Source organism: Schistocerca nitens, chromosome 7 (assembly GCF_023898315.1).
Source record: "Schistocerca nitens isolate TAMUIC-IGC-003100 chromosome 7, iqSchNite1.1, whole genome shotgun sequence".
In the NCBI taxonomy this organism is placed as follows: domain Eukaryota; kingdom Metazoa; phylum Arthropoda; class Insecta; order Orthoptera; family Acrididae; genus Schistocerca; species Schistocerca nitens.
Genome location: NC_064620.1, coordinates 632,087,980 through 632,112,393, shown reverse-complemented (window position 1 = coordinate 632,112,393; position 24,414 = coordinate 632,087,980). Strand labels below are relative to the sequence as shown.

The 24,414-nt window shown below is 38.9% G+C and overlaps 1 protein-coding gene across 1 annotated transcript in view; it reads left to right on the top strand.

The window, feature by feature from the left end:
* LOC126195031 (DNA mismatch repair protein Msh6) overlaps positions 1-14,635 on the top strand; it is a 321,830-nt gene extending 307,195 nt beyond the window's left edge. Inside the window, exons 26-27 of the mRNA XM_049933475.1 lie at positions 6,737-6,888; positions 13,265-14,635. Coding sequence (XP_049789432.1) covers positions 6,737-6,888; positions 13,265-13,534 — 422 coding nt within the window. The 3' untranslated portion in view covers positions 13,535-14,635. The remainder of the gene's footprint in view (positions 1-6,736; positions 6,889-13,264) is intronic.
* Positions 14,636-24,414: the final 9,779 nt, after the last annotated feature.

Here is a 24,414-nt window from a genome sequence, read left to right as displayed (position 1 = left end):
GTTGGCATACACCTGGATAATCAGAATGTTCTGTATTCCTTTCAGTCTTACACTGATAACCCCATTATTTGCATAGTCTACATTTTCCACACATTTAGCCATTTCCTTTGTCATAATCACCTCTGCTCTATTCTATCCTTTTATTTGTCCTGGGGAGTAGTACATTATGTATTCATCTTACTGCAATTCTGTGCCTCCATTCCATCTTACCTCAGCAGCCCCTAACAGGGCCATATTATTCTTTTCAATCTTGTTTTTAAGAATTTCTAGTTTTTCTCCATTAGCGGTGTTTGACATTCCAAGTACTAATCCTTGTTTTGATTTCCATCTCTAATGTTCTCACCATCAATGGGATGTTATAAACTCTATATCATCCTTCTTCTTAACATATAGTGTCTCCTTTTAAAGTTGCTCCACACCACATCCCATACCCATCTCCCCATAGAGCCAAACATGGGACTTGTTTGCATCTGGTTATTGATTAACTTGAGAGGAAGCCGTATTTTGCATCTAAAATGAAGACTGCATTATGCAGGGAAAATATTCTGCAGTGCTAGTCCTTTACTTTCGGCAATTCTGAAAGTCACTCCAAACATGGGATACAGGCGCCTTTTGCACCTGCTCTGGACCAGATGCTGCATTGCCTATTAGTCCGCAGGAGATATTTAATTTCCCTCCTGCCACCCTTTTTTGGGAAGCATTCCCCAATTTTTAGTTATTTACTTGTTGCAGAGATCAGATTCATAAAAAATGTTATGTTGTTGAACATGTCAACAGAAGAGACACAGAAAGTTGTATACAACTAAATAAAAAATATTTAAAGTTCTCTATGGTGTAGAAGGAATCGTTGAGAAGAAAGCTCTTTAATTTGGATTAGAAAACACTTCGGCTGTTTGTCAGCCATTCTATTTCCGTGGGTAGAATTTGAAACAGTTTTATAGCTGTGTATTTCACCCCTTTTTGTGCCAAGATTAGGTTCGTTAAAGGATACAGCAGATTAATTTTGCTTTTAGTGTTGTACTTATGAATATCTGTTACTTTCAAAATTAGATCGATAGTTGGTAATAAATTTTATAAGTGAATAAAGATACTGTGACACTGTGGTTAATATTCCAAGCTGCTTAAAGGGATACCTGCAAGATGTACATGTGTGGACGACTCACAATTCTAATTACTTTTTGCTCAAGTGAGGAGTTACTCAGAATATTATCCTGTTAGTGAATAAAAATATGCAGAATATCTCAACTTACTGACTTCTATATCCCCAAAGTTGGCAGTTATTCTTATGGCAAAAGTAGTCAAACCTATAAGCATTTTAGGAGGTCTAGTAGATGGTTTTTCCAGTTTGTTTTCAACAATATGGATGCCGAAGAACTTAGAATTTTCTACCCTGTTTCTTCTGTCTTGTTGGTATAGTAGGTTAAAAGGAGGTGAAATACTTTTGACAGCACAAAACTGGGTAAGCTGTGTTTTTTCAAAGTTGAAATATAGCCAATTTGTGCAAAACCATTCAGTAACTTTCAGAAAAACAGCATTTACTATTTGATGATTCTGTGTTCAGCTTTATAAAAATGCTTGTGTTGTCATCAAACAAGATTTATTCTGCTTCCTGTTTTAAATATAATGATAGACCTACAAAAGCGACTGATCGAGGGGCAGAATCATCAGGCCCATGTCTGAGAACAAGCGTCTTGGAAACAGTGAAGCTTTTCCACAGTCCCGTGTGACACTGCTGTGAGCACAGCTGGAAAATGGTTAAAAGATGGTGACACTATGAGTAGACGACAGGATTTTGGATGTCAGAACCTCCTCACAGAACATAGAGCCTGACACTTACCTGCTCTGTAAAGCAGGATAGGCAGTGATCTGTGGTACATATGACAACAGATTACAGTGCCGGTCTAGGCACAAGTGTTTCAAACCGCACTGTACACACACTTTGTCGAACATCGGTCTCTACTGCTGACGACCTGTGCGTGTTTTTGTGCCAATCGAATGATATCGCGGATTAGATTTTCAGCGGGCAAAGGATCGTCGAGATTAGACTAAGAGCCAATCTGATTAGATGATTCACATTTCTTCTTAGACCAGGATGATGCGCAGATAACCATTCATTCATGTGAATGGCTGCTCAAAACGAGCACCGTATGCAGGCTATTGAGTGCAGAATTAAGCTATAACGAACATTTGTGTGGTCTTCTGTAGGACTTGTAGTAGTAATCAAAGGCATCACTACAGCTGTGGGGTAAGTGTACAGTATTGTGGACCATGTGCACCCTTCGTGCTCGACATGTTACCTGACAGCAAAGGCATCTTTCAGCTGGATACCTGTCGGAGTTATGAGGCTGAGGTGCAACAGTGGTTTGAGGGGCACAATAGTGAATTCACATTGACGCCTGGGGCACCAAACTCGCCTGATTTGGACCCGATTGGACCCACACGGTACATTATCGGATGCCAGCACTGCACACGACCCACCTGCCTGTAATTTGCGGGAATCGTAAAGCTGCTGTACTGCATCGTACAGGCGGGCCACCGTGTTGTTGAGCAGGCAGTCGTAATGTTTTGGCTCATTAATGTGTCTGAGATTCCGTGGACAATGTCCGTTGTGGGTACAGAAGAAGCAGGCCCACAGTGGCTAATATTTGAGTTGTCTGTCCTTCAAGTCTACAAGTAATCGGGTGTATTTGCTCTCTTGTTTCAGCAGATATTTGAATTTTATTTTTTGCAATGTGTAGCTGCAATCAGCCCAAACAGATACTGCTCACCATGCCTTTCACGCAATGCCCATTGTTGATGGAAAGCACCATTTGGTTTCTTGTTATGAACAAAATGTTCAAAGTGGAATTTTTCATGCTCGTTTGATTGAGCAGTCTCGGATTAGTCTTCTGCGGTATTATTTTTCTCTGTGTGTATTAACAGGGATAGTAAAAAGTAAAGAGTGACAAGTACTCCAGCAGTAACTAAGCAACACTGCTTTGTGGCGGTAGCAGTTGACGCAGGCTGGGGTGGTCCCATCCGTGCTAGAGTACTGGTTATTCTTGTTATTTTACTGTTCCTGTTAATACTTCGCAATAAAACGAGTATCTCACTAGACTGCTCTATTGAATGGGCATATAAAATCCCACTTATAAATCATTTTGTTTCTAACCGGAAACAATTTGGTGCTTTCCGTTGACACAGAGCATCACGTAAAAGATGTGATGGGCAATGTTTGTTTGAGCTGACTCCAGCTACACATTGCTAAAATGAAATTGCAGATTCTTCTGAAGCAATGGAGAAGCCTTATGCCTCTTAGGAGGGACACACTTTACATATGTTAAGGATGTTGATAAAAAGAAGTATGAATTCAGTCAAGATTACCGTATACTTTAATGGATTTAAGAATAAAAGAAAACCTCTGCTATTATTAATAGGCAATATTTATAGAAGTTGATGAGACAGTGTGGTTCCTGTAACAAACTGATGAATTTAATAAAATCTTGCACTTCTAGCTCAAAATATACAATTAAAGTTGCAAACAAACTCTTGTGAAGATTTTGAGGTCAAACCTAGGATTTCACTGCCTCCAATTTTATTTAATATCATAATTAGCCAAGTAATTGAAAAATAAAATTATTACAAAATGGAACACAACTGAAGAGCATATTTTGAAAACATTGTTCTATTAGCTAACAATGAAAATTAATTTAAAGCTCTCAAAGAACACAGAAATGTACTACAAACTAATAACACACCTTTCACAAAGACCAATGAATTTTTTTATCTTGTCAGCCTTGTCCCTAGTTTTACTAGGAGCATGTTGCAGAATAATTCGCTTCCGGCAGGTTGCGCAAGACGCTGATAAGGCGCGCGCGCTCGCTCTGGCCGGACGTTGACGTCACGATAAGTGCCGACAGCTCCAGCTGCGCTGCAGCACGGAGCGTCATTCGCTCTGCGAACGTCGAGGAGTGCGGACGCATAGCTCTGGGTTTCGCTGGGCGTTGGCTTGCTATGTTCATATTTGTTAACGTGCCGCAGCAATGCCTCTGCGACGTGGTTACCGTCGTCGCTGGCGGCGCAGCGTTCCTGTGTATCGTGCCTTGAAGGCTATTGATATTGACTTGGCTGGACAGTTTAATAAACAACAACTTATTAGAGGTCGAAATGTTTTTCGAGGACTACGTCTGAACTTCACATGTGATGTACAATTCCATTTAAGCCTAACAGAAACCATGCATTCGGAAGGCTAACAGATGTGGTCATTGTCTTACCAGAGTCATCAAAAGGAAGTTAGTTTCTATGAAATTTAAATTGTACATACGTAAATCATTAATTGTACCAGTCTTAATTTAAAGATTTAAGTAGACTTTCACATCTCACCCCCAGCCAGAAAAGGGAGGGATGGCAGCAGCAGGGGAGGGGGGTGGGGGAATTGAGTATATTTTACTGTAAAACACTTGAACCTATTAGGGACAGCAGTACTAATGACTGGAAAATACTACTTGATGATGAAATTTACAATTTACAGTGAACAAGATACTGGACACATCATTAGAGCACCGTCAGACAAAGTCAATAACACAATATTGAGACCAGAAAATTACTCGCAAGGACAGTGCAAATTAGCTCCAAATTGTATTTTCTGCACCAGAGAGACTTCATGGCTTGCAAAACTTAATAATAATAATAATAATAACAATTGGCTAAGTGCAACTAGGACTCATTCTCTGAGGGTTACATTCAAATTTAATTATGTATTAAACAGTTCATCCATCCAAGGACTGGGTGTTTGTGTTGTCCTCGTAATTTCATCATCATTCATGAAAGTGGCAAGATTGGACTGAGCAAATGTTGGGAATTTGTACGGGCACTGATAACTGCACAGTTGAACGCCCCACAAACCAAACATGATCATCCATCCCGGGTCTCAAAAATCTCGACAATTTTTCACTGGTACTGACATTTGATACTGGCAAGATATTGGTACCAGAAATTACAAGACTTTCGAGAATGTTTTAATTTCAAGTTTGAAGTTGCTAACAAAGGACAATTTTTTATTTTTTTGTGTGGTATAATTACCAATTTTTGGATTTTTAAAATTTCATTCTTCCATGAAATCTTGCTCTAGCCAAAATTCATGATTCTAGGTCAACGTGAAGGCATTCTGTAGATTTTGATGAGTTCGTATCAAAATATGTCACATAAATGGCCATATCTTTTGATTGCATTGACTTAGAAGCTTCAGTTTTTTTTTTCCACCACAGCCAGGGGCCCTAGACCTTAGTGTGTGACACAAATTTCAACTTGATACATATATCATTTGTTGAAGAAAAGGACATTTAATGGACGGACAGACAGACACAGACGGATGGACAGCAAAGTGAACCTATAAGGATTCTGTTAACACTTGACCTTGCCTTAACAGAAGGTCTGGGCAGTTCAGTAGGATGAGATGTGGAAAATTACCTAATCATCATCAGACAGCACTGCTTGTTGCCTTTGCCAGTGTGCACAGCAAATCTATCTAGTTGTCTAATCAGGTTGAAGAGTTTATTGAGCTGCTTTTCCTAGTCGCAGCACTCCATTTTTGCCACATTTAACATCTGTTACTGCACATTATTACAGTTAACAGGCCGTCATGTTCGTATAGTAGTCATTGGCAACATCTGTGTTGGATCTGGAATGATGTCACCACTCAGTTGAAAAGAAATACAACACAGCTCAGTACAATGGAGGACACACAGCATCCGACCATGGCTGCCACACTCTATATTGTTTACCGGCAGGGGTTGGCAGCTAGTGGAACAGAGCTTCAAATGAGCTTCGAGAATTAATAGCATGTATGAGGTGAATGAATGACTCTTAAGCTGAAATATTTCTTTCTGTCTGAACTTGATTGCCACAAAATGTTATCCCATATGACTTCAAGCAATGAGGGCATGTCAAGAATACAATTTTAGCTTATTAGTGCTGTTTAATGACTTCCACGTTTTTGCACCAGCAGCACAGTAAATCAGCTCACCTATGAGATTTGTGGTCAATAACGGTAAGCATTTTGAACGTATATGTTCAGTAAGCTTCAGCTTTAAAACACAGTTTGAAGACTTTTCTTCTGGTAAACTTCTTGTCCACACATAAGTACCTATATATAGTTTTCTTGCGGGATTATACATCATTTAAATGAATGGAATGCAGACAATGTTGCTCAGATTCACTTGATTTTGTTGTTGTAATTGTAAGTCACTAAAGTGTGTTCTAAGGTTAAGCATACATTGGTCTTGTGAAGTTACACGTAGTGTTAATTCATCTTATCCATCTGTTCTAATTTGGGTGATATTTGGTGTTCTGAATCATTCAAAGAGAGTGCTACTTTAAAGTGGCTGATACATCTTTTCTTCTGTAAGCATTGTTTAGAATGGTAAAATGAAGTAAATTCTTGTCTTGTCATTGTGGTTTTCATTCTTTTATACACACACACACACACACACACACACGCGCGCGCGCGCACATGGGTGTACGTGTGTGTGTGTGTGTGTTGAAGGCCTGTTTGGCCAAAGCTTTGCTTGACCGTCTTTTTATTGTGCCTATCTGTGACTCAGCATCTCCACAATACGCTGACTAGCAACTAGCCTTTTCATAATAGGGGATATGTTGTAATATATTCTGTGACCCAATGTCATTGACCCAGAGGTCCAATATAAATAAAAACTGTTTCTTTCTTCCTGCATTTATATTTGAACATTTTATTTTCCAGGTCGAGGTACATCTACTTATGATGGGTGTGCAGTGGCATGTGCTGTCATAAATAGACTAAGGAAAATGAAATGCCGAACAATTTTCTCAACACATTATCATCTTTTGGTTGATAGTTTCAAGGATATGTCTGATATATATTTCGCACACATGGTAAGTGAGCACTACCTTTTTGCAGTCATGCAGATTAATCGGTAAACAAAAATGAAAAATCCAGTAAATTAAAAAGAAAAACATTCTACAAAAGTTACATAGGCTTACTAGGTACCATACTTAACAGAGATATAAAGAAAAATGTAAACCTCTACACAGAAGAAAATGTCATTTCGTAAAAAGAAGTCCATAATTTTTGCTTGTTTTTTCTTTGACGCAGCAATAGCATACACTGTACCCTCAGAACGGGATAACTCTGTCATTATTTCGTCAGAAACATTCTGGCGCATCACAAATTGTTTAAGTAATTCTAACGTGTGTACTGCATTGTTAAATATCACGGCTCAGGCTCTTCTGTATCACCCTCATTGTGAGTTTCTTCCTCATCCATGTCACGCAATGCACATTGAACTATCTCAGTGATAGTCATGGGTTCTGTAATGACGAGGTTTTCATCAACGTTCACGTAATCCTCAAGTGATGCCTGCTCTTCAAGTCGATTCCATTCTTCTTCATTATGTGAAATATCGTCAGTATTATTATTTCCACCCTGATCATGGACTACATTTCCAAATACGGCTTTTCGTAAACAGTTCCGCATGGTATCGTCTGAAACTATGTGCTATGAAGCTGCAGTGTAGTGCATTGCCTATCGGTAGAAACAAATTCATTAATAATTTCTCGAAGTGTTCTTTGGCTCTGGTAGCACAACAAAGTGTTCTTTGGCTCCGGTAGCACAACATGAAATAAATGCCAAGTAAAAATCGTACCTGTCAGGTGTTTATTTTCATTTCTTCCTTTTTTTTATGTTTACACACCTGATGGCATGCTGCACAGCATTTTGCGGTAATGCAACTTGAAAATGTGTGTTACTCCAACGTCAAGTGGCTGGAGCTCAATCGTGCAATTCGCTGGAAACAATTCCACGGTCAAATTTCTTATATAGGAAGTAAGGGGAAGATGTGCTCCACACCTGTCTACAAACAATAAAATCTTCCAGCCTGCAGCACCCATTTTCCCATTGACACTTCGAAGCCAGCTTTTGAAAACTTTTGTCATAATCCACAATTTATTGTTACTAGTGTATTTTGTGGGAAGTGTAACAATATTCTTAAAACAATGGGGCTTCGCAAATTTCCTGATCGTGAGGGAAACTTTCCATTCCCATCGCATTATACTGTACTTTCCAGTACTGTACAGTCTCTGTATAACATCTGGTTTTTGTGACGACCCTATTATTCCAGTTTATACTGTTGTTGCGTATCTGTCAATCTATAAAACCAGTCGCAAGTCTGTCACATTAAAAATTAAATGTTAGTTGGATTCAGATGATCGCGACAAAGTGATTTTCTAGTTGGCAGCTTGCTTCCGTGTTAATAAATGAAGCTTAGGCCGATATTATACTATCAAATTTTCTTTGACAATGATCTTCGACGGGTGCAAAAGCGGGTATTACACTGTCATCAAATATTTCGTCAAAGTTCCTTCATAATGGCCGACGACAACTTAATACTATTCTCTACAGTTCAATTTTACTTCTGGCATTGGTGGTGTAGTGTGGTGAAGTTGGCAACACCATCTTCGTATAATGCAGATGTTTTTTTATGAAATGTTCATTTTGCGAGTATAACTAATTTACTGAGTGGACGAAGGTACATGCAAGAATCTGTCAACCACAGAGCAAGAGCAAATTTAATTATTTACTTTGTGGTGATATGAATTTCCAGAAATGAATGGTCGTTGCCAACATCAACACACTAGGCCACCGATGCCATAAGTACAATTATGCTGGGTCCACAATGGCATGCTCTGCAATTGCATTGTCATTGCATTTGCAAGAGAAGCAGAAGGAAAGGAAACTTACTTGGGTGAAGCCATGGACTTCACGGCAAAATGCAAAAGATATACAACAAAATTGGCTATGGGAGCTACAAGTTGAGGACGTAAAGTCGCATGAAAATCCCTTTGAAAATGGTCGAGAGTACATTTCGGCATGTGCTCAAGAAAGTGGCTTCTCATATTATGAAGCTGAACACACTCCTCGGAAATGCTACATACACAAAAGACAGATTTACCATAATACTGTGATTTCTAGCTACTCTGGTTTACAGTACCACTCTAATGCTGTAGTGCAGATTGACGAAAATAATACCAGAAATGTTTGGCGCTATTTATAACCCACTGAAGGAGGAATATGTGAAGGCAAATAAATTTAATACTTACAGCAGTCATGAAAAATTTTTATTTGCACAGAAGTTGTAGAATTTTTCCTTTATATTGTCGGGGGTATATCCTGGCCGTACGTCATGGCTAATAGCATCTACAATTTTTTTTCCCCCCCTATCATATTTTTGTATTTGGGATGTTGTAAGGTACACAGTGCTTCATCTGCCTCGAATATTTCTATCAATTTCATTATATATGCTAAGCACCATGTAAATTTGGGAGTCATACTGATAAACATCGTGTGTCAGGCACCTGCAGCGATGCTAGCACTCCAAGCAGTTGATTTCTCCATGCAGTAAACATAAGATGAACACTTCCTTTCATCAAATCTAAGGCGAGGCGATAGATTTGATCAAAGAAAATTTGACCAATGCCTAACTTTGACAAAGTTCCTTGTTATACTATGAAAGTTTTATTATAGTCTAATATTGACCTTACCAATCCACTTCCCGGCAACCCGCTCTGAAATACTGCATCATAACTTGTGCACACTGTGGATTTTTGCCGGGATATGGGAGAAAAAAGTGTAAGTGAGAATAACGTATAAGTGAAAAACGTATAAATGAAGTTTTACTGTAGTTCTGCTTAGTGTGTTGTGCTGTAGTCATGTTTCTTTCCCTGTAGTTTTACTGGAATTACTACTTGCCTTTCAGTTGTGTATTTAGATTACTACATAGTGTTTGCTCATAAGCAGTATACAGGGATGGAAGATGCTCAGTAAAATAAGTAAAAGTGAATATTTTTCAGATTGAATTAATTAAAAGGCCAGGTTAGAATATTAACAATATTATGAAATATAACATTTTACTGATTGGTCAGTTTCAGTCTGTATTTTTCAATTTTGGTCTATAAAGTCAGTTTTATACCATGGCCTTTTTTGAAAAAGATTTACATCATATGGAAAAGGGTTTGTAGGCAGTAAAGTAACATTTTATGTGGCAGATGGATTAAAAAGTACCATTGAGAAAGCTCTGAGTTATAACTTGATTAACAATCATGTGCACCAAAGAATGTTTCTTGAGCTCTATATTGGAAATATTATTCAAGTGATCATGAAGATCTTAAACAAATCTCAGTTTAAGCCAGAAATTTTCAGTTTCTTGGGACTGTAGTGCTATAGAGGAACATGCCTATACTCGGAAGCTCAGAGAACAATGTAAAGTGAAAGTGAGTTCTTCACAGCTATATTTGTCTTCTGTCCATCCTGAATGTAGGAGTGTTGGTGCAATTACACCCCACAGACCTACGCCATAGATTCAGCTTTATCCTGTTAAAGCTGCTTTTAGGCCAGAGTCGACCTGGCGTTTGAGGATGACTGGAGGGAACCTCGCTGTTCAGCCAGCTTGTGAAGATGTGAAACGTACTGTGCAGTGTTCAGTAGAAGAAAGGCAGGATATTTAATATTTGATGCTTTAGCTCCATATTTTAAAAGTGGATGATATTGGATGAGCACATTTCTCTCTTTGTTTTTATGAAACTGTGAATGCAGCCTCGAAGAAAGAGTTTCATACTGTAATTAAATACTGACCTGATTCCAAACAAATTACTATGACACGATAACTGCAGACTTTCTTTATTGCTAAAGGCACCACTAGTGATATTTACTGTTAGTTAAATTAAGACTTCAATAACGCCCAGCGTTTTCGTTCCAAGTTATTGATGATAATTGTTATCAACCAATAGTAACAAAACTGTGAATCGTCTTATGAATGATTCTTTGCTCCTGTTAGGAAGAAAACAGTTGGCTGATGGTGGCACATGTAACATAAACATAACCCATAATGCATTCCATAAATGATTACAAGACTGGTGAAAATGCTTTGGACATTATCTCATTTCTCTATAATTTTTTTGGTGGCCAAACATCTTGTTGGGAAAATTTTGAAAAAATACAATTACATATAAAACTAGTGAGTTATTGATTTATGAAACGCCTTATCTATAGACAACTGACAGTAGAACCAGCTCTAGAGAGGCTTTTTGGAACTCTGGCCAGCTGTTGAAAAATACTTTCTTTAGCTTGTACCCCAGTGCAAAAGCAAGTGTGAGTGTTCTTTGAAATACGAGAACGTTAGTAAGATTTTAAAATACAAAACTACCAAAGTAGAAATTATACTGCTTGTGCAAGTGCTTATGTGTTAGTGCTGCTCCTTTGAGTCTGAATTTTGTCATAAGTATTACTTGCCATTGAAAAACATAGTTTCGACTCTAGAAAAAGAGAATAACTCAAGAAGCAAATCACACAAGACACTGGTTGGCCTAAAAGTTTTTAACCACAGAATTGAGAAGCTTTTTATGGTGTGCAAGTTGTGGACAAGAACATTGTTATGCCACAGTGTATGTGAATGGTACACCTTAAAGCTAGTTTTTTGCCTCTCTTTGGCTTATGGTGCATAAAGTAGGCTAGTGTGTACCCTGTTTGTGTAATGCTCTTTGTCTGTTGATGCTAAAAATGACAAATTTGTGTAGCTACCAAAAAAATGTGGACATGGGTGTACCCTTCAGATCTTGGGCACATAACTTCTCAGAAATTATATTACTTAAGGGGCTCCGGAACGCCCTATACTTGCAATGTTAAAATAACGCATATAAATTACATCTTTCCTCACAAAGTATTTGAGGTAGGAAGTTGAACTTTTTACAGATTATTTATTGGAATATGGGCTACAACTTAACACAGGGATTTTACAAAATTTTAGTTCAATTATTAAAGATGATTTTTTTCAATTGTAATGAAAATTCACAACATTTTTTTGCAATTTTTTATTTATATATTCAAAAATATACAGTTTTTTGGAAAAAAGGCTGTGTTAAATTATGCAGAAGGTACTGTGTAACATTTACTGAAAGTTTGAAACAAATATGTTTGGAAGATCCTTAGAAAACATGTAATTAGTATGAGAAAATAAAAGTTTTGGGAATCGAGCGACAAAGATTGGATTAACTTTTTAGTGCATTCCAGGTCCATAGGATGGATTATCTTCATCCTCTGCAAACTCCTCCTCCAGCTTCCTCTTGTTCCTCCTCCTGTTTACTCTTGCTTGTATTTCTAGACTCTTTACAGCCCTGTCTGCAGCCCAAAGGCGTTCCTTGTCTAAAGCAAGCATCGCTCGTACCATGTTAGAACCTATCTTCATTCCCATATTTCTAAATACCTTGCACCTTACAATGTTGCCATCATTTAAAGTCGCAACAGCATCATACACACCAAAGTGAAGTGTTTCTATTCCAACAAATACAGTCTTGGGGATTCTTGAACATATAACACTATTTACACTTTCATTGGGGTTTTGAGTTTTTCCGTGAATACACTTTTTCAACAGTTCAGGTGCTGCTAAGTCTCTGAAAATAGGTTTTATCACCTCCATTATTGCATGAGGCAGACTATGCTTATGAGTGTACACTTCACCAGTTAGCAATCCTTTGTTATATTTACACCAACTGTCTTCTTCTTTGGGACACAAGCTATGTTGGGGATTTTCATCGTCTTTATTGTTTACAGTAATAACACATACCTTTGGCTTTCCAACATTTCTCCTTGTCTTAAAAGCCTTCAGAGGATTTCTAATAACTTTACTTTTACTCATTATTATACTTCAACAAAACAGAGACTCAAGAAACAGAATTAATTACGAATATTTTCGAGATAACGACAGAGTAAATAAACATGAAACAATCGACAATCAAACCAGCGATATATATTGAACCATCACAGGTTAGCCACAACACATACTTTATCTCACATCACTAAAATGTACCTGATGAACACGGACGTTAATAATAACACCATTTGACAGCAGTTTAACAGCGCCACAGTGGGTCACGCCCATGTAGAACACATTTCAAAAAAAATTTAAAAATAGTTGTAGTCTTCGGAATTGAATAAATTATATATCTATTAAAAGGTAATAGTCTGCAGATTCAGAAAACGCAAAACAGTAAAAATTGAACTTTTCATGATTTTGAGCCTTTCCGGAGCCCCTTAAAACCTAAAAATGTAGTATCTATTTTTGGCATAAATTATAAAGTGTTGCAATACTCACAAATGTTACTGTATTTGCTTTCTGTTTTGTTATGTTGATGTAATACTCCTTGTGTCTTTATTGTATGTTCACCATTATAATTTGTTGCTTTCTTTTCTTTTTCCGAGGCTTGTGCTGTTGAAAATGAAGGTGCAGATGATCCTACAGAGGAGATGGTGACCTTCTTGTACAAGTTTGTGAAAGGTGTGTGTCCAAAGTCATACGGTTTTAATGCAGCAAAATTGGGAGGAATTTCTACTGACATCATTAGAGTTGCATTCAAAAAGGCAGAGGAATTAGGATGCAGGGCTGAGAAGAGAAAATTATGTAAGAAGGTATTTTCAAGTACACTAGATGTGAAAAATTGTATCAGCCTCCTGCAGACTCTTGCTCATTAAAGACAGATGATGTAATGTGTAATGAGCATCTTGTATTTGAGTTTATTTCCTCTCTTTGTTTTCTGATTGTTGACAAGGTAACTGGAGAGTTTAATGTTAATGTCAGTGTGTCCCACACTGCTGCTTTCATTTGCAGTTTGGAGTATAAGGTCACTAAAATATTGCTGTGAGAGGTGTAAGCTCCTGGACTGCCTTTCTCATTTCTTTCTTTGTGAACTGGTGTTACTGTGTAGAGTACAAACTGAGCTGCCACTGGTAATACTCTTTCCAAAGATTGGAAATTTGTTATCTATCAACATTCCACAAAAAGAAATGAAACACTCTAAAACTTGGAAATTGATAGATTTAACAACAGACATTATTTTCCAGGTTCTGTTTTATAAGACTCCTCAAAATATATACTGGCAAAGTTATTTGGTGTTCGGGAACAGCTTGGAAGATGGTATTGGAACCCATGTTCGACAAACTGTCACGTTGTTTCAAAGTAAATAACAACCAATTAATGAATTCCACTTTGTTAAATGTTTATCCTCATAGATGCTGTTATAATACGAAGTCATGTTTGTTTATTTTGCTTTGCTACAATAGGATGTTTGGGTTCCATAATATTCTATCATTTTTTTATGACTCGTAGATCAATTTGATTTCATCCTCACTACCAATACAACTGAGACTGATAAAGCACTATATATCACAGACAGTGAGGAAAGCCAAATATAAAGACATTATACATACATGCAGAAAGTCCCATTTTGTAGAAGTACGAGAGGCCTGCAGAAATGAAAAATGGGTCTGTGCAGCCTCAGAAAAATGATTCTGTTGCTTATTCTGAAATTTTGAAGATTTGTGTTTTGTTTGTAAAGTTGCCTGCGCATAATTTCGGTAACTTTTTTTTAATTATGATAGTGCCATTTTCCTTATTTATTACAACCAGCAAATTTTTCTTACTCAAAATATTTTTAGTGAATACTCAATAGTTCCTATTAGATAAAAGTGCCCTTTACAGCCAGTTAAGTATGAGAATTTCATTAATTAAACTGTTGTTTACTCTTATGTAAATTACCCTTAGTTTTATGTCGTGTTAATGTACTGACTTTTGTATCATCACAAGAAAGTAATTTAGTTTATTTTCATTTTTCATAATATTTAAAAATCAAGTACAAATGAAATGTGATTCCTAAATGTTGTTACAAAAATGTTTCTTTTGCTTTTGCATATTCATTTCTGTTAGAACATTGTAGCATTGAGAAGCTAGTTTTGTAAGTTTTCTCTGTTTTATTTCAGTTTCTTTTGTATGTTAAAAATAAAATCATTATGTGTCTCTGCTAGTTTTATTTACATGAATGACAGGTAAGTTCTCCTTGAATAGTTGAAAATAATTTAGATATATTCACACAATGACCAAGAAGAGTGATGAATGAATTTTGTGGTATCTTGAGTAGAGGACTCTCTCAAGGACAAGGTTATTTTATGGATAAGTAAGGTAAGAGCACATTATAACAAACTCAGACCAAATAAAATGCACATGACACAACACACCGTGTCCAGGGGCTGGTGCCCCCTCAGCTCTTATATATTTGAAAAATGTCACATTACTGCCTTGAGTTGCTGGTAAAATACTTTGCTTAGGTATGCAATCAATTTCAGTCATCTGTTTGACGGTTTTAACATGAGCGAGTACATCCCCTTGCACAGTTTCATAGATTGACAACGTAATTTACATTACAATATAATAACAATGTATTATTTGTGGTTTTATCACCTTGCAATAACAATTTTATTTTTCACATAACGTGACGCTGTGATGAAATTGATGATGATGGTCAGCTGACTGAAATTGATTACCTACATAAGTATTTTACCGGTGTCAAGACAGTTGCATCAGTACACAGTGTACCCCTCTCAAGCAGCAACGAAGGCACGTTTTCTTGCCTGAAAAGGATTATAAAAGAGTCAAATGGCATCCTGCGATAGATTGTCCCGAGCATCTTGTGACTTTTGGTGCAATTCGGCAACTGTTCTTGCAAGTATTGTAAGAATGAGTAAGTTCCTTCATCGTGTCTCACACGAGTTCGACTGGTGAAAGATCGGGTGATCTTGCTGGCCAGGGCAGGTGTTGTTCGTCGTGAAGAGCATATTGCATTGAAGCAGCCATATGTGGGTTTCACTGTCCTGCTGAAAAAATGCATCACCTACCCGTAGAACAAATGGTGATAGCCCAGAAATGACGGTCTGTGCAATATGTCGAGCACTGGTTATTTTACCATGCAGAAACCTGGGGTGGGGCTGTGTGTTACGGGTGAATGCACTATGGCACAAGCAGCTCAACAGATCTGTGCCAAACTTGTGTATTTCCAGCACTCGAGTACAGACGGAACCTACTCTCATCACAAGACAGAACAGCACGATTACACTCCCCAGTCACTTTTAACTCGACAGGGTAGCCACTTTCGGCTGTGTCACAGTGTCAGCAGTAACATGGCAGGAGCCACATGTGATGTTAATCCTGACACAAGCAGACAGTTCCCAAGGGTACCTGATGACATAGCAAGTCTAACATATGCCCAGATCTCATCCCTAGATAACACTCAGTCAGCCACCATTGCTCACACAATGTATCGATCTCGACGTGCATCTGTATTTCATGGACCTCCAGCTTCTGGTCAACAGGTGTGGGAATGTTCCACAGATGACTGACTGTTCAAAGCAATGACACACCACCAATATGTAGTGTGCAGCAGTGCGACTTATTTTAAATAGCTGAAGTTGCTCGATGTTAGTACATACTTGTGAGTAGGACACTGTTTTACGTTAGAATGAATGTTGCAAACACTGTTCACCTGTAAACTCGCACTGTTGCTGCCTGCAGAATCAAAATATGGGGTGCACAGTCAAGGACCCGTGAGAACCATAATTCACTGCAGTGTCGACCAGCTCGAAAATAGTAATCATGTGTCATCTAACACAGGGCTTCCCAACCTTTTTCAGCTAGCGGACCCCTTCTTCAGTCGAAAATCCATGGCGGGCCCCTAGTCAGTCAAGAGCACAGTAACTTTAATTTTCAGAGCGAAACCCATGGGAACTGAAAGCTTCTTAATCGCAAGTGCCATGTTCCCAATGACCCCCCGCCCCCCGAAGTATCATTAGTCTTTGCTTTAGAGATGAATGAAAATAACTTGAAACTAACGATCCAATTTCGATTCCCACTGTATCCAGGCACTTACTAGTGGATTTACTCCCTTTGTTCAACACACTATAGCCTGATTAAAATTAATTGGTAATTGACATCTCACACGTTGGAGCTGCCTTCCTCCAAGAGCAATCAACGTCACATCCAAACTGTTCGCTGTTAACTAGCTGCTGCTTGTGGTCTGTTCACTTCTCCTGTTTGGCTACTGTTGAGTAAGAAGCATGCATATTTCGCAGCAGTCGTGTGTGTGTGTGTGTGTGTGTGGTTTTTAGTGAAATCCGAAGAAAAATGTTGAAATGTATGTAAAGTCTATGGGACTTAACTGCTGAGGTCATTGGTCCCTAGTCTTACACACTATTAACGTAAATTTAACTTCCGCTAAGGCAACACACACGTGCGCGCGCCCAAGGGAGGACTCGAACCTCCGGCGGGAGCGGCCGCGCAATCCACGACGACATGGCATCTTAGACTGCGCGGCCATTCCTCGCAGCTGTGAAGAAAAGAGGCACACCCATGATTCGGGATACAAACACGTCACAAAAGAAGAGGCCAAGTAATTGCCTTTAAAGGGCTATTGTGACTTCTGTTGTGCAATGTGTGGGAATACATTCACCCAGTTTACATGCGTTTCCAAAACTGGATTTCGTAAGCCGATGTCCCAGTTCCACTTTTGGTTGGTCAGATAAACAAAATCGATTCTGGAAATTGCTTTTATAAAGCAGTTTTCCAGTTACACAATCGATTTTCATGCCCATGTAAACAGCTCGGAAAGTCTACTTATTTTTACGTCTTTGCGTATCTACTGAACAGCAGCTGTTAGCCCATAGCTGGCAGCTAGCAGGTGGCGTTGCAACAGTGTACTGTCAGTTGGTATGTGGCGTGGCAACAGTTTAGCCACAGCTGATAACTTCAACTACTACTTGGACACTATATCGTGGCAGTCAGCCTCGACTGTAAACAAATTTGGAAAACAAACAAACAGAGTAATAGCGAGTAATTGTAATTGAACTATAGGCAGGCCGTACTTTTAACTGAGAGGACGGAATATATTATAAAGAAAATAAATTAGCTTTAGATATCACTTTAATTTTCGTAACAACAATATCAATGCCAACAGAATTCAATTAATAATTATTTTGTAAATGATAGAAGACAGAAACAAAATTCCTACAGAGTTATAGTTCAGGAACGTTCACTGAGCATCTACGAAGAAAAATGCTTTCTTCTTTACTGTAGATGAGTCTCTAGGAATAACAATGGAATCCCAATGTGATGGTTGAGGGTGCTTCTGCTGACACAATTTTGAAAAGTTGGGTTCAGTTCTTGAAAACTGGAGACTGATGTCTGGTTCCGCATCTAGACTACTTCGGTACTTAGTTTTGTGGGCAGCAAAGATCGAGAATCCAGATCCACACATGTATGTTGTGGCAAACTGAAGAAGTACATGTTTTGCCTTTTCAACAAGGGGGTAGCATTTCTTGTTATCCAAACGGATCCAAAAGTGTGAGTAACTGTCAATGTCAAAACTTGATTTCAAGGTAGGGTCTGTGGCAATTTCTATCAACAACTCGTATTCATTTGATGATAGAATGTTCGATTTTTTTGGATACAGTGAATGGGTTGACCACCCATTCGTATTTCTGCAGCTTCTCATCTTCAGCTGTTGGGAAATAATGCTCCAAGAATGACATCAAGCTTCGGAGATGTTCCAGGATTTGATGAAACGAATTCTTCCCAAGCGCCAATGTTTAGTTTTTCAAAAACTCCTTGAGAAGAGGAAAACGCTCGACCTCCCCCTCCTCGACACACTCTGCCCAAAAATTGAATTTCCTCTTGAATGCTCCAACTTGTCGATATCAGTGACCTTTGTTTCACTTTGCCCTTGGAGTGAAATATTCATTTTGGAGAAAATATCTGACATACACAAGTATACACTGCCAATTTTTGTCATTAATAAGGTCTGCTAATTTGGTGTTATGCTCCAAAAGGAAAGCTAAGACCTCCAACCTTATTTCGTACAACCGAGGGCGTGCATTCCCACATGAGAGCCACCTCACTTCTGTGTGGAGAAGCAGGGAACGATGAAGGCTTCCCATATCTTCACACAGTATTGTGAAAAGTCTTGACTTTAACTGTCTCGATTTTATGTAGTTAATGATTTGAATGGATTCGTCTAAAACTTTCTTGAACGAAACAGGCATTTGTTTCATAGCTAAAGCGTATCTGTGGTGAGCACAATGACTACTGCTGCAATTCTTGGCGTTTTCTTTTATTTTCGTTATTGCTCCGACTGTAGGTCCCGTCATAGCTTTTGCACCATCTGTGCACATATCTATGCAATCGGACCATGAAACTTTGTTAGTCCTTAAAAAATTATCCAATAAATGGAATATTTCAACACCTGTTGTGTTGGCAGGTAGTGGTCTGCATAATAAGAGGTGCTCCTCAAAACATCCACAATATTCATAACGGACAAAAGCCAATAAAATCGCTAATCCTGCAACATCAGTGGATTCATATATCTGCAGAGAAAATGAATTGTGTTGGATGCGAGAAACAAGAATGCCTTTCACATCATTTGATATGTCAACAATGCGTCTCTTGACAGTATTGCTTGATAATGGCACCGAAGATACAAGCTTTACTGCCTTTTCGTCTAGCACGCAAGAAACAGTATCATTAACACACGGCTTTATGAGATTTTCTGCAATGGTATGAGCTTTGCCTGTTTTTACCACTCGATAACTAACCAAGAAAGAAGCTTTTAATGAATTTTCATTAATTGTTTTTGCATGAGTTTTCATGCAATGCTGAGAAGCAGCTAGTTCAGCACTCTTCCTTTTGAAAAAATCGATCTCTTTAGCCTGGAAATCCGGGTGAGTGCCTTCAAAATGAAGGCGCAACTTAACTGGAACCATTGAACTGTTCGGAAGGATTCGCGCACAAATTACGCACTGAGCTTTACCCTCCTTTGTTTCCATAAAGCCCATTTCTAAATAGCTTTCGTTGTACTTACGGTTCTTGGTTATTCCACTTCTACAGGATATTGCAACCAATAGAGTACTTGCAGCATTTTCACATAATAAATCCGGCTGTGGAGCTTCTTGTGATTGTTCTTCCTTTGGTCGTCCTTTCTCCCTCATTCATTTCAACAGGAAACTTTCCTTGTTGTGAAGGCGATGGAGACACTGCAGCCTTCTTCAATGATCCTGACTTCAGCCACCGATCCATGTTAGAAGTAATAAACTGATCAAAAATCTACTAATGAAAGTAGTGCACTGACAAAGCAGGTTTAACATTTAATGATGCCTGGGGCCGCATACGTGCCAGCGAGCGCTGTGATTGGTCAACAAAGCTCGCTCCGCGCATGCGTAAAAGGTTTCCGCGCATCTAGCGCCGTGAGCCGGCGCACAAACGACCCCCGTATTGTTGCGAAACAGTCGATTCAGAGAAGGCGCATTCTCCGGCACTAAACTGTGTATGCGTTCTCACTTAGAATCCGCAAAGACTCCTTGGGAATACGACCTGAAGTAAAAGTACACATGTTTTTCACACGAAAAAAAAATAGTGATCAATTTGATTTTTACATTTTTATTCAATAGTTTTACTCATTATTTTACACGATCTGGTGAAAGGCGGCCGCGGACCCCCTAGAAAGAGTCGGCGGACCCCTGAGGGGTCCGCGGACCACACGTTGGGAAGCCCTGATCTAACACATCAACAAATGTACTTACAAGTGCCAATAATACATGATTTGTAGCACTAGATTACTTGGAAATACGATGTCCTCGGAGTCTTTCGCGACGGCATACATGAATAAAACGTTCTCGGTTTTCCCGCCACGTCAATTCGAGACATCGCAAACGCTTTCAAGGGCCGCCGACGAAAGACACCTGATGAATCAGAAGAGGAGGCCAAACGGACTGTGTTCCTGCCATACTGTGGAGCAACTAGCAGTAAGTTAAGGACGTCTGCTGCAGAAACATGGGCTAAGACCAGTGTTCCGGCCCGCCCCTAAGATACGAGAATGTTGCGCCCTGTTAAGGACGACATTGCTCTTCGAGTGTCCGGTGTGTATGGTGTACCCTGTGAATGTGGCAGCATGTACATTGGACAGACAATTCGCACGGTTGCGGAGCGTTGTACCGAGCACAAGCGCCATATAAAACAAAGGGAGCTTGACAAGTCGGCCATAGCGGAGCATTGCCTAGAAAACGGATATAAAATACAGTTCGAAAATACAAAACTGTTGGCTCATGCGACTACATATTGGGACTCCGTTATAAAGGAAGCGGCCAATATTTGCTTCAACAACAACAATTTCAGGGATACACACTCAGCAGGGCATGAGGACAGGCGTTGGGCATCGAAAGAAAGCAGAGAGAGATGCGCGACGCGGGTGCGGCAGTTTCAAACGTGGCGCCTGCCCCTGGCGCCACGTGACATCACCGGTGCTGCCACGGGCAATAGCTCCGCTAGCTGCCCGGGTCAACCTACGTGCGCGCGCCTCATTGGATCGATCTGATTGGCTGCTGCTGATGTCATCATGCCTATATAAGCGGGAGACCGTAACAGCCCCGGCAGTCAGTGAACTGACGACGATGGCGAAGATGTCCATCAAAAGCTCGAGCACTTTATTCGAATTGACGCGGCTGGAAAACCAAGAACGTTTTATTCGTGAAAATATGTTTCACTAACAACGTTACATAAGATGCTTAACGATTTATTCGGTTTAGATAATGGATTATGTACAATAATCACTGACAATGAACTTTACTTTATGTAAATACAGGGAATTCACTAAGTTTTATACAATTAATAATACTGATTACACTCTATCAGCTGACTGACATAGAACTTTATGTACTGAATGCTAAACATGAACTGACGTAGTATGTGTATTGTTTGAATGACTCGCCACTAACTGAATGTGGGTTTGTGCAAGACTCCTAATTAATGACTCACTCAGGTCAAATATTATCAAACGTTAAAATATGAAGTTATTGAGATTTAGATATTAACGTAAAAGGTGGGAAATATATAGTGTATTTATAAAAATCAGACAGAGAAGTTAGCCTGATTGACAGCACAGTGGCCTGAAATGGGCATAAATGATGGTTCTGTTTTGTGGGGCAGATGTTTTACTGTGTGCTGGTATTTTCAAAGCCTGCCAACATTTTTAGAAACTTAAATTTTGTATTTGAAATATTTCATAAACTAATATGTTGTTCAAGAAAAACTACACATATTTGGAACCAGAATAATTGGAGCTATAGACAGTAACTGATTCAGAGAATGCAAATATATGGATTGCATCATTCCTAAGCAATAGGTTACAGAACATGTGTATGACATTCACAAACAAGCTGTTCAATTCAGCAACTAAAATTCAATCTGTAAGTAAAGAAGTCCAGCAAAGGGTCAGTACTTGGATCTCTGCTATTCCTCCTGCACATCAGTGACGTGAGCTTGAATGTAGATGCTCACCGAACCATTTTGCTGTCAGATGCCACAACTGTATTTCTTAAAAGGAAGACCGCACCAGCTGCACAGAAAACTATGAACTGTGGCTGCTGAACAACTCGTCAGCTAGACTGAGTAAGTGTCAGTGATGTGTTAGTGAGTGTGGCAGGGGATATTGAATGTGCTAGAATAATTCTGGATGAGTTACACTTTTAACAGTTCATTAAAATAAAACTAATTCAAAATTTTACACCTGACAAAATAAGCCCCTTATGATAATGTTAACAACTACAGAAATGAAGATCGAAAAATGACAACGCAGCTAATTGTAGTCAAACCTCAAGGCATGTGCACCCACACCAAATTGATTCAGTAAATAATTCTGATCACATACTTTTCAGTTACATACTCAATGTTTGTCAGGATATATGTTGGTGGTTGTGGTGGTGGTAGCAGCGGTGGCGATCTTCAGTCCAAAGACAGGTTTGATGCAGCTCTCCGTGCTACTGTATCCTGTGCAAGCCTATTCGTCTCTGAATGACTACTCCAACCTTTATCCCTCTGAATCTGTTTTCTGTATTCATCTCCTGGTCTCCCTGTACAATTTTTACTCACCCCCATGCCTCCCTCCAATACTAAATTCATCATCCGCTGATGTCTCAGAATGTCCTATCGACTGATTGCTTCTTTTAGTCAAGTTGTGCCACAAATTTCTTGTCTCCCCAGTTCTGTTCAGTACCACTTTCAAAAGCTTCTATGCTCTGTTTAAACCATTTATCTTACATCCAGAAAAGGCTTCTTAACATTTAAATCCATATTTGGTGTTAACAAATTTCTCTTCTTCGGAAACATTTTTCTTGCCATTGCTAGTCTACATTTTATATCGTCTTTACTTTGGATACCATCAGTTTATCTTCCTAATCCAATTCCTCAGCGTCACCGATTTAATGCAATGACTTCCCATTATCCTTGCCTTGCTCTTGTTGTTGTTGTTGCCATTCTTCTTCAGTAGCACTACAGCCCTTGGTGAACCATGACTACTTCAACACTTTTCCTTCACATTTCTCAGTTTTTTGCTGCTCTTTTCCACGCCCATACTGCCATACTGGTGAGATCCACTACTACGTCAATCCATCTTCTTCTAGGTCTCCCTTTTTGCATAGCTGAATGGATCACACCCTTCATCATTTTATTTCGAATTCTACACTCTCCCCTTGTCTCCATGTATCCTACCCATTGTATTCTCTGTGATCTCACACCTTTTCTGAAGTTACTTGTTTGGAATGTGGCCATATATGGAAGTGAAACATGGATGATAAATAGTTCAAACAAGAAGACCATAGAAGCTTAAGATTAGATGGGTGGATCACTTAACTAATGAGGCGGTACTGAACAGAATTGGGAAGACAAGAAACTTGTGGCACAACTTGACTAAAAGAAGAAATGATATTCATCTTACATTCTACCTTCAAGACACTGTTCAACTGCTCGTCCAAGTCTTCTGCTGTCTCTGACAGAATTACTATGTCATTGGCAAACCTCAAAGTTTTTATTTCTTCTCCCTGAGCATTAACTCATACTTGAAATTTTTCTTTGGTTTCCTTTACTGCTTGTGCAATAAAGAGACTGAAGAACATTGGGGATAGGCTTACAACCCTACCTCACTCCCTTCTCAATAACTACTTCCCGTTCATGCCCCCGACTCTTGTAACGGCCATCTGGTTTCTATACAATTTGTAAACAGCCTTTCGCTCCATGTAGTTTACCCCCACTATCTTCAAAATTTCAAGGAGAATACTCCAGTCAAAATTGTCAAAAGCTTTCTCTAACTCTACAAATGCTACAATTGTAAGTTTGGCTTTCTTCTAAGATAAGTTGTAGGGTCAGTATTGCCTCACGTGTTCCTACATTTCTCCGGAATCCAAACTGGTATTCCCTGAGATTGGCTTTTACCAGTTTTCACATTCTGTAAATAATTTGTGTTAATATTGCACAGCCGTAACTTATTGTATTTACGTGATGATAAGACGAGGTTTTTTTTCCAAAATTGTCATTCTGTAAATATACTTATTTATTTTGGAATTCTGATAAGTGTAAAGGTAATTATTGTGAAGTAAATGTGAGGTGGTTGTGTAGATTGAGAGCTATTGGCAAAGGACACACTGCAGCAGAAACAATGTGTACCGTGATGAATATGACATGCCCACCTTGTAAAATCAACAAGTAT